At 39.1% G+C, this 11,407-nt stretch overlaps 1 protein-coding gene across 3 annotated transcripts in view; it reads right to left on the bottom strand.

Moving 5' to 3' along the window:
* Nucleotides 1–8,263: 8,263 nt before the first annotated feature.
* LOC308123995 (receptor-type tyrosine-protein phosphatase delta) overlaps nt 8,264–11,407 on the bottom strand; it is a 128,047-nt gene continuing 124,903 nt past the window's right edge. For all 3 annotated transcript variants that reach the window (XM_080486750.1, XM_080486751.1, XM_080486752.1), the window contains 4 exons: nt 11,153–11,278; nt 10,013–10,167; nt 9,301–9,436; nt 8,264–8,806 (listed from right to left, as the gene is read on the bottom strand). In XM_080486750.1, coding sequence (XP_080342876.1) covers nt 8,738–8,806; nt 9,301–9,436; nt 10,013–10,167; nt 11,153–11,278 — 486 coding nt within the window. In that variant the 3' untranslated portion in view covers nt 8,264–8,737. The remainder of the gene's footprint in view (nt 8,807–9,300; nt 9,437–10,012; nt 10,168–11,152; nt 11,279–11,407) is intronic.

Genomic DNA, 11,407 nt, shown 5'->3' with positions numbered 1-11,407 from the left:
GTCTGTCTCGTCTCCACATTCAGACATTAGATGCAGAAGGCGCCCTGATGCTTGTCCACTCCCACATGAAGCCCACTAGGAATCAGTAGAGCAGGCAGAGAGAGAAGGGGAAGCAGATGGCTGGCCTACAGAGGTTCTGATTGCAGGGATATTGGCAAGATGCTGAGCTGGAGAAATTAACCTTCAGAGGTTTATACACTGCGGCAACTGTTGGCTCATGCTGGATTGCTCCCTCACCCTCTCTCACTATGTCTGTCGTTTCTCCAGTCAACCTTTTCACTGAAGTTGTCTCTGCTTTATCCCCCTCCATTTTCATCATTTATCTCCCCATTTTCCCTCCCTCTTGTTTTCCTTGGCCACTCAGTTGAAGAAAACTGCTGTCTCTCTCTCTCAGATATTTTCTCAGAGCTACCTTGTCATAATTTGCACTTCATAGGCAAACAAAAATGTATAATCACACAGATGACTGCATGCTTTTAACGGCCGTTAGTGTTTGCCTTCTTTTCCGTTTAGTCCTGTGGCAATAGTAAGTAAAGGTCAAACCTTCGTTTTGCCTCTAAAGTAGCTCTAATGCGACGTGCACACAAAGCAGCAGCAGAGGTGTCAGCTTTTATCTGGTTTCGTCAGCGCTGAACTGGGACCCCACTCGATTGAGCATCCCCGTATGGATCATCATCATCATCATCATCATCATCATCATCATCCTCATCCGTCGGCTTCGGGGCATGGTGCCTGTCGCACGGTTGCACCATTCTGCCCGTGAAAGGCCCCGGGGTCACGGCAGCTTGCTGGCCCATCGCTGTCCGTTTCATTTGCGGTTTGCAGCACACAGCCGCTCCACTTGTTCTGCATTGTGCTTTTAGTGCAGTCGAGCCAAGAATTCAGGAAGTTCAATGTCTGTTTGCTCAGCTGCTTAGCTCTCAAGTCCAATATTAGCTTTGCTGGCAGCCAGCTGTTTAAGTGAATTGATGTGAACTCTGCCCTTTATTTATATATATATATATATATATATAAAAAATCACTGTTAATATTTGAATCTGGACATTAAAAACTCAGAACTGTCATTGTTTTGCCGAAAGTGCTTTTAGTTTACAAAATTTTTTCATAATTTTGTTTATTTGCTCTACGTGGAGTGATGATGGAAGTGTTTGAAATCCAGTCCAAATTCCAGGCCCCGGTGGTTAAGCTGTGCTCCGGTACATAATGGCTGTGATCGTTCTGTTCAGTTATTTTCAGAGTGGGGAAAGAATCTATTTTAGAATGCAGTAGAAAGAGCTTAAAAGATGAAACCAGACCCTCTTCTGTTATCTAACACCTTCCAAAGACGTTACATCAAAGGATTTGTAAATAGGATAACATTTCACAACATTTGTTGGAAGTGCAAATGCGTCGGGTGCCAAATGGTATGAAAAGGTTATGAATGAGGTAAAGCGTTGCAACAATCCAGGAATACCGATGAGTCGGGACAGAAGAGAAGAACTGAATCTGACTTTTCCGAGTCTCCAAAATTGAACATAAATATCTCTACCTCATTCTTACAAAGGTTTTCCATAGTGAAGCTGCAGAAGTTAACTTTTTTTTATACAACTTGATCAAACTTAAATTAAAGTAGTGCCAAGACTTTCTATTTTAGTTGGTAAAAGACCAACCAGGTTTTTATTTCACCAAGAAAAAATAAAAGTACAAAGGGTGTTCAGTTTCAATAAAGGTTTTTGTACTTTCATGTACATTTTTTTACAATTCCAATTCCATTAAGGTCCATTTATTGGTATAATCTCTTTAAAAGGATAAACTAAAAGGTAAATGAAAGCAAATTGAATTGTCAATGAAGAGATCAATCAGAATGAATTACTTCCTATTTCCTAGAGTTTATGCCTTCACATTTAATGTGGATAGATATTTTTAAATATTAAAGGGAAAAGAAACCCAACCCATATAATTTAATGCTCTATCCATCAAAGGCAATAATGAACACACAATTCTCAAATTAAGACAAGGTTTATTCTTTTTCATTTGAAGAAATTTCTGTTTAATTTTTCATCATTTTAGCTTGCTGCAATACAATTAGTTGCTACTATTTATCAATTCACTGCACCGCTCATTAAAATGAATTCATGGATATATTTTGGGGAAAAAAGGCCTTATTCAAAATGAGAGAAAAATTGAGCTGCAACAATACTTGAGCTGAGGACGTGGTAACACGTGATTATCAACAAGAGTGGAGCTTCAAGACCAATCTGGGAGGGGGGGGGGGGACGCACTGACTTCTTGAACAAGGCCAGGAGTCAATGTAATTGAATTGTTTGAACGCCCGGTTATGTCAGTCCTGTGCCGGGAGAGTCGGGTTTAGACGGTTTACGTCTTTCAAAATTAAGTGAATAAAAAGAAACATCTCATTCTTAAATCCCACTCAGCGCTGAGGCTTGGGCAAGCTGCTGTTGTTTAAAGAGGTGGGGGTGGGGTGGGGTGGGGGTGGGGGGGCACAAATGAGAAATGACTCGTGCGCAGTGTTGTGACTGGCTGGTTGGTTTTGTAATTCTGAAAAAAAAAACTGCTGAGAGACAAAGACAGAACATCTGCTCAACACATCTGAAGTGCAGTCGGTGAAAAATAAAATCTGATGACAGTGGAAGTTGCGTCTTTCATTGGATTCACGTCACCGACATCTGCGCCGGCGTTGCTGCTCGAGAAAGTCAGGCATTCATTTGAGCCAATTTCCATCAAATTGTCAGAAACAAGGTGAAGCAATAATTGCTTTTGCCATGAATTAATCTGTGAACATATTCCTACATGTCATATCTTAATGGCGTATGTGCGGTAATGTGTTACTCGGAGCCGTCTGTCTCGCGCTGCCCCTATAGTGCTGCCTTATGGCTGAGCAGCATCTGCGTCTGAAGCACGGATTTGCCTCCTTTTTTGAACCTAAAATCAATTTTTTGCTCTGGGACTGTTAATTTCTTGGATTTTTTTATTTATTTTTTAACACAGAGGTCGACATCATTTACCTGCTTGGGAGGATTCAGCCAATTCTTTAATTGACAATATATCTATCTTCTTTACCACTTTATTCGGGAGGCTGAAGCTGAGTCCACCTGACTATGGGTGAAGGGAAACACGTTTTTGGGCAGTGAGAAAGAAACTGGAAACTCTGGCCCACACAAAGAGAGAGAACATGTCACCGTGCAGCACTTCAACTAAAAACATAAAAAAGTAAATGTTTGAATCTACAACACCATACAGGATATTGTTGCATCAATATTTTCTGCACTTAAGTGATGTCCTATGTTCAGTTCGAGGGGTGTTTTACCCAAACAAATAGCAGCAAAGACAACATCACTCCCACAAGAATCACAGCTGCACATCATCTCTGTACCTGGTGCAGTATGTCATTTTTTTTTTTTTTTTTTTGACACATCATCTCGACAACAACACTTTTTTCTGTCTCAGACAGATACTTGTTGTTATTTATGACAATCCAACGCTCGCCATAATCTGATATGTGGACTTAGATTTTTTTTTTTTTGGAGAGCTTGTTATACATCAAAACTTTTCCCGGGTAAACTCGGGAATAATGTTTCTCAATCTTGCTGCCATATGATGGCATCTGTCATTTGTTATCATGTGGAATGATGTTTTCTAATTGAGTGCATGGGCAGCTTTCTGAATCCTGAATAACTTCTCCAGGCAAGCAGTTATTGACTGTGTTCTCCAGCTGTCATGCAGTTTAATAGTTTTTAAAAAAAATCTCATTTTTTTTGTTGTTGTTTCTGAACTTCTCCTGCCTCGGGGTATTGCCACTTTATTGTACTTTCAGAGTTTTGATTTGTGGAGAAATATACTCAGCGGTGTGCTGTCTGTGGCTGATTGCGTATGGACTCGATGTCATATGGTGTGATTACCTCGCGTTGTGTTTTACTACATGCATATGTCGATAAATAGTAACTTCTGGAAATATTTATCAATGCTTGTTTGCATTGACAAATGTGTAGATGCTTTAAAGCACAATGGCTGACAAGATAATGTGATAATTGTTTAAAGCTGTTGTGTTGCTCAGTGTTTATATAGCTTGGGGGGGTTTGTGTGTAAGAGTGAGACAGTTAGGATAATTATGCTAAATTCATATTTTCATAAGGTAGCTCGTTGTCTGTAAAGCTTCTTTATTTTAATTGCAGTTTACAGCAGCTTCACCAACTTGCGAAGGCAAAACATGCAGGCACGGTGCAAAATCTTAAAATTTGAGGTTTGAAATTATACATATATATATATATATATATATATATATATATATATATATGACTCTAAATCTCTGCGTTATGAGTAATCTTAATGCAGAAACTCTGTCTGGGGTTCCAGTTTGTGTTGGATGGATGGCTAAAAGCATGGCTCCTATTAATAAGTCTATAGAGTTAAATTCACACATGCCAGCCACAATACAACATCTTTTAGAAATGCTTTACCTGAATTAGCTGCATTGGCTGGAGCCTGTCACAGCTACAATCACATCTCAAAAAGGTAAATATCATCAAAACGTTTAGTTTTGCACTCACAACATGAAAGAAAACTTTTAAAATGAACATAAATGTACGCTGGAAGGTTTAACATAAACACCAATTGAATAGGTTTTACTTCAAACTGTTTTAGTGTATTTGAAAAATTACTTCTTCCTGTGTATCCAGTTTTTTTTTTTTTTTAGATTCACCTGTAATATAGTTTAAAAGGCTGCATCCTGGACATAGTGATCAGACATCTCTCATGCACATATTCAGCCCTACTGCAATGTAGAGGCACCAATTAACCTGACAAGTGTTCTCTGAAGCCTGAATACATTCTTACAGGCACGGGAAGAACATGCAGCCTCCATTAAAAACAGACTCATGTATTGCAAACTCCCTGTCTCAAACTGAATATGAATGAACGTGTTTGTTTTCGTGACCCTGTTTACTCATCAATGCGTTCTGCCGTTCACTTATGACGCATAATTATGAGCAGAAATGCAGGAACACACATAAATATTTACAGCGCTGACAACACACAACTGCGTTTAGCATAGAGCGGAGGAGCTATGAATACCGAGCTGTAGTATGCCGCCGCCGTGTCACAAAATCTGTGTTCAAAAACAAAGCAGCCAACGAAAACATTGCACTTCATTTGTCAAAGGTTCCCCCGATGACTCGTTGTAGCCGACATCAGTGGCAGAAAAAGCAGAGCGATGGAAATCTATTCAAATGTGGTGAGGCTCAATTTCCCCTTTCATGAGGGAGCTGTGGATAATATGTTGGACCCAGACCAGTAGGGGGTAAAATAGCTTCATCAGTCTTGTCAAGTCAAAGTGAGGTGGAGGGAAACAAGTGAAACGCCGATGCATAACACTGACATTTTTTAATAGAATTCATTTATAACAAATGGAACTTGTGTCAGCAAAGAACTGATTTTCATACAGACTTCTTTCGCCACCAATGTAACCTAAGTAAGAAAATAAAAAGCACTCCTTTCATTCAGAGAAAGAAACAGTTTACGCTTACAACTAATCAGAGGTAATTGTATGATCTTTTTAACAAGCCATTTTTTTCTCTTTTTTTTTCTTTTGTACAATTTCATTATTTAATTTTCAGTCTATGCATCCAGACGAGAGATAGATAGAGAGAGCAGAGAACACAACGTTTATTTCTGTTAATGACACTCCAAGCTTGAATGGCAAAGCCACGAGAACAGATGGTTGGGGGGACAGATTTTCTGAAGTCATCTGCTGGAGTGACCCATGGCATCAGGACAGATGCTCTTTTTCGCCACAAACTTCGTTTTTTTTTTTTTTTTTGTCTTTTTCAAGAGTTGATACCTTTTTTGTGTTATTTACATACACACAAAGTGAACGCTTAAGGAGATATTTTTTTTTCTTTTCCATATGGGTTCAAGTAATATATTATTGGGTTTAGAATCAATAGGGCAGTGCATAGTACAAAGATAGAGAAAGTGCAAGTCTTCCTACCAGGCCAGCTTTTGGCCATTCTGCAAATGGTTCAACATGTATGTGAAAACTAATGAAAAAATAAAAAAAAATAAAAAAAAAATAAAAATCCAACTCAGATGTCAAAATGAATAAGTTCTGAGATGTGAGCATAAAGTAATCTTAGCCACCATAAGGTTAAATAATAGCACTTTTATATCTGAACAAAAATGACAAAATAATCAGTGAAGCACCGGACACAAAACTGCTCGGGTTAACAAGGGAAAGAAAGCACCTGGAATGCACATCCACAAAGCCATCATTAGAGAGGGTGTGGAGAAGATGCAACAGAAAGACTGAAACGCAACCAAACTAAAGCCCGCCCCGTCTCCAAATGTTGGGTGATGAGAAAAAGGACCCTGTTTAAGGATTGTCAGGAAAACAGAACTGGTACTTGTACTCCTCTACACCTGCTCTCTCCACATGTGAAGTCCCAACCTAAGGCATGAAGAAGAAACCCTTTGTCTATTTGGCAACCCTTTTTTTTTTTTTTTTTTTCGTAAATCTGAACGCGCAGAATAAAACTGCTGACAAGCCCAACAGCGGGTACTACTTAGTGTAACGCTCTTTTACACGGCGAGGCTTGAGACACGTACTAATGATCTTTCATCCTGTTTAATTCTGAGCGCAGTATTCTGCAGTCTCTTTCCCTGACTCTGTCTGAACAATTTAAATACAACTTGTCAATATATATATAGATCTCGGCTGTTTTCTATAAATGACGGTGATTTATAAACTGTTCAATTCTAATTCACTCAGCCACAATAAGGCCACTGAAAATGAAAAATATGACCTTTGAAATGTTCTTATTTGCATATATAATCTCATTGTGTGACAAATGAATACTAAAGGTAAATAAACTATACATTTCCATTTACACTAAATGCCTCGATTACTCAAAAGATACATTATGTTAAATGAAACATTATAAAAACAGGCATAAATATAAGGCACTCTAAATGCAAAATTAACAACAAATGTCTTTTTTTTTTTACCACTGAACGCTTCAAAGAATCACAAGCTAAGTGACGTCTTTGTACGTTGCCCTATTGTGTGGAGCGGTGAGTGTGGCTGCGTGACTCCTCTGCCTCCTAATTACAGACTGGATGTGATTTTAAAGAAGAATGGGGGGAGTGGGGCACCAGAGTTGCTTTGTCTGGCACGTGAATCCCCCCCCCCCAGCAACACGCTCCCCACCTCGCTGGTGGGTGGGGTCGGGAGGACAGGGGCAGGGTGACGCCAACAATGTCATGGATGAATAACATATTCACATAAACCCTATCTAAAAACACATATTTATTGCACAAGAAAAGATGCACTGAATCAGAATACAGTTTTGTCCTACTGATGTGCATTCCAGTGAAAAATCTCTTCATTTCCCCCTAAGCACACAACTCCGAATTTGAAAGCTTTCATAGACAAACCATAATTCATTTCTCCTTATATATTCTGTACGTTATCAATATATTTAGAATGTTGTATGTATACTTCAATATATATTTCACAATATTTAACAATCTGTACCTTTTATATGTATTTCTAAATATATTTGTATATATTCATATATCTTACCAATTCATCAGGATCTCTCTTATCATAGTAACATGGAAGAACTAAGATAATCGGTAGCAGCAACTTCATACTTTGCTCATCCCTGTTGATTCCACAAAGCCCCAGTTTATCTTACGGGAGTAATTAGATTACCGTGTATGTGATCATGGACAGAAACAAAAGGGAAAAATATAATAATTCTTGAGCAAAAATAATTTTTGTGAACAACATTTTGGTAGTGAATTCTGTTCTGTGCACAGACTGTAACAAAATGAGGAGGAAAAAATGAAATTAAGAAGAAAAAAAAAATCTCTGCAAAATGGTACATACGTTAGAACAGTTCTACAGCTTTAAAAAAAAAAGGAAAAGAAAAGTGGAACATTTACGTAAATACATTTCATCACTTTTTTCCAAGCGATAAGTTTGTGTAAAAAAAGGAAATTCACACAGTTCAAAAAAAGCACATCAGCTGTATAATAAAGTACTAAAAAACTAAATCAATAATTTTCATTTATTTAATAGATCATTTGAACTCTCCCCGTTTCCCCCCCCCCAAATTTAGATGATGAACATTGTGACAGGAGAAAGGGGTATTTATTCATTATTACTTTAAGTCTGTCCTGCTGTTGTGGACCAAGCATTGTCTTCTTCTTTTGCGATGGGTCGTCTGTGTGTACTTGATTGTGAAACAGATTTTTTTTCTTCTTTACAATGTGCATTGAGTTTTTTCCCCCCCCCTCTTTTTTTTTTTTTTTAATTCTCCCGCAATTCTGTGTGCCTCCGATACCTCTCGTAATGGTTCATAATCACTGATGCATTTCAGACGATGTCATTTATTGTTCATTTACTTTTTTGTTGTGTTGGTTTCATTCAGTTTTATGAGCCCCAAAATGAATCCTTGAAGCAAGAGAAAACGTAATTCCGTACGACGCTTCAACAGTCAGGATTCCCTCACGCTTTGTGTCAAGGCAAGGTTTTATTGGGGTTGGGAAATACTTGGTCCTCCGGGAATCATCTTTTTCATTTTTTGACAAGTCATGTCACACATCCAACACTTAATGAGTTGTTAGCAAGGAGTTAAGGAGTACTTTCTCAAGCAGGAATTTATGGCTCAGAAGAGAGGCTCACTGGGATTTCTTTTTCCAAACGGCCCTCTGCTTTTATCTTCCAATACTGGGTCTTTTACGTTGCATAGTGATCAAAGCTTCCCAAGTACTCCAAGCCAGCTCTGTAGCAGAACTGGTATTGATCCTGGAAACAAAGAAGAGAATACTTCAGCTTTTTAGAGATGGTTAACATGAATCTTCAACTCTCCTTCAGGTCTTTCATTGTCTTGTAAAAATACCAAAAGCACATAGACGTTAGGAGCTGTCTTTTCCATGAAACCAGAACAATATTGCTGATTTGATCAACTTTTTTTCAAAAACCCATGAAAATTCATTGTCAAATTGTGCTGAAAAATACTGCGTAGTCATACTGGAAAGATGAGATGAGATTGCAGCGGAGTACAGACACGTCTTGCTCAGACTCATTCAGCTACTAAATTAATCATAGTCTTTAACTGGAGCCTGCTTTAGTTAATCTGTTTGGCTCTGGAGGATGCTCGGAAATCTACCAGACCTTTTAGGGATGTGAAACTATTTAATTAGTAACACAGCAGCTGAATCAGTATGTCGTCTCTGGCTGCACCAATACCTGCAGCAAAGGGTTTTGTGGTGGAAACTAAAGAAATGAGAACACCTCACCTCTGTCTGCACCATAGCTGGTCTTTGTGTCCGTAACATTTTCACTGTCTGAAAGATGTCTACTACGCCTTCGTATCTCATTCGTTCCAAGACGATGCTGAGGGTGATGAAAACACCAGTTCTACCAACACCCGCGCTGTACGGGAGAGATCCAGAGGGCACAGAGGTCAATAGTCAGCCGGCAGAACTATAAGATTCTAAAAGTAGTTACTATGTATACAATCAAATGGACAAACATTTCTTGTAGTACTTTTTTTTTTTAATCACAAATAAGATGAGGAAAAAGTACATAAATGACACTGTATCATATTGTTGACATGGCCTAGAAGTTTCAGGGTGTGTGGAATGGCCTGTGGGTCTGGAGTTTGAGACTCCTGATTGATAAGGTAACTGAAAACCCTTTTCCACAGCGGTACTGTTAGTGTTTTTTTTTGTTTTTTTTTAAACTAATGATGAAGCTTTCACCTGGGTTTGGGGCAGGAACGCGCTGAGATCTAAGAGCAGGTCATTAGAAAAGTGGACTCTTGAATGTGATAACATGCTGGATTAATCATAAGATACAGCTGAGATGGAGAATTTGTTATTTTTGCAGCGATTTAGTCAAAAATCAAAGCTCTGGATGACCAACATTTAGATTTGAGGAATAAGGATTCTTGTGCCAAAATTCATGACAAATAGTCAAAAGGAAATGGAGCGTTGGTTGGTCACTCACCTACAGTGGACTGAGATCGGACCATCTTGGCCGAACTGCTCTTTTGTTTTATGTACTTGGCCGATGAAATCGATGAAACCCTCTCCCGATTTTGGCACTCCTTGTTCAGGCCAGTCCGTGAACTGAAACTGCCTTACTGTCCGTGACTGTCCGTCCTGTTAGCACAGCATGGGAGAAGACGAGCAAAAAAAAAACAACTTGACTCATGAAATCTTGGGAGGGTGATAATGAAAACAGAGGCTAAAATAGAAAAACACTCGGAGGCATTGTCACATCTAAGTCCATGACGCTCTCCATCGTAAAATATACTCCGGCGAAGGCGCCAAGTTTAAAGCGTCAGAGAGGGTTCTGTTATGAGAGATGCCTGTCGTTTCACCTCAGCGTATTCAACATAAACACTAAAGTTGCTCATTCCTTTGATGTGCTCCCTCTGACAGGGTGCTCACAGAATCGACTTTGAGGGTGTGCATTACTTAAGTGATGTTGTATCCCCTTGATAAGGAAAGCAATCCCATTGACGAGTCGGTGTAACATGCTCTACAAAGGAGGGAGCCTGTGTCATTTATCTGTTATAAGCCTTTGATGGAATTAAAAACTCTGGCAGCTCGTGCTGCCGGGACCACTTTTGTTGTTTTTTTGTTTTTTTCCCCCCCCACAACATTGACATGTGTCATATTTCCCACAAATTTATATTTATGCTTCTGTTTCACTCAAGGCAATAGTTTGGTATAAACAAATATTTGACTCCTTTCCAAAATTCTGAGCTAATGACTTGAGCAATTAAATTATGCTAGTGTTCACCACCTAGTATATAAAATATTATTCAAATCTCCTTTCTTGGTCAATAAAATCATGTCATTAATATATTGAATTGTGGGATTTTAGATGCCGAGATACCAGCTGTGTGATCGAGAACTCACTAGATATTTTTTGCACGGGTGAACCCACCAGACTTAATTTGTCGGTGACCCCTTAGTGACCTACTAAGTGTCCACCAGGGCTCAGAGGAAAGTCACAACTCGGGATTGTAAAAATACCTCGAGGACGAACTGTAAACAACAGCGCTGAATTTAGATCTCCATTCCCACAATGCCGAGTGTTGATCTTTCAATGGTGTTTTGTAAAACAAGGTCCACTTACCCTGGCATCAGTCACTTTGAACTCACGCAGGATATACTGGGGCATGTTATACTCGGCCATGGGGTCCACCACAAAGTACTGGTATCTGGCCGACCTCTCTGCAGGCCAGTACTGGTGGCATTTTTCCTGTAGGGAGCAAAAATAGAATACCACAATGAGCAGCAGCGTTCTCTTCACAGACAATCCTCATTGTGTACATTCCCAGAAATGTTGCCTTTTTTCTTCACACTGTATTTGCTGTATTCTCAATCCCTG

Source organism: Lipophrys pholis, assembly GCF_963383615.2.
Source record: "Lipophrys pholis genome assembly, chromosome: 18".
In the NCBI taxonomy this organism is placed as follows: domain Eukaryota; kingdom Metazoa; phylum Chordata; class Actinopteri; order Blenniiformes; family Blenniidae; genus Lipophrys; species Lipophrys pholis.
The sequence above is the reverse complement of the archived record's forward strand: the minus strand, read 5'-3'. Positions and strand labels throughout refer to the sequence as shown.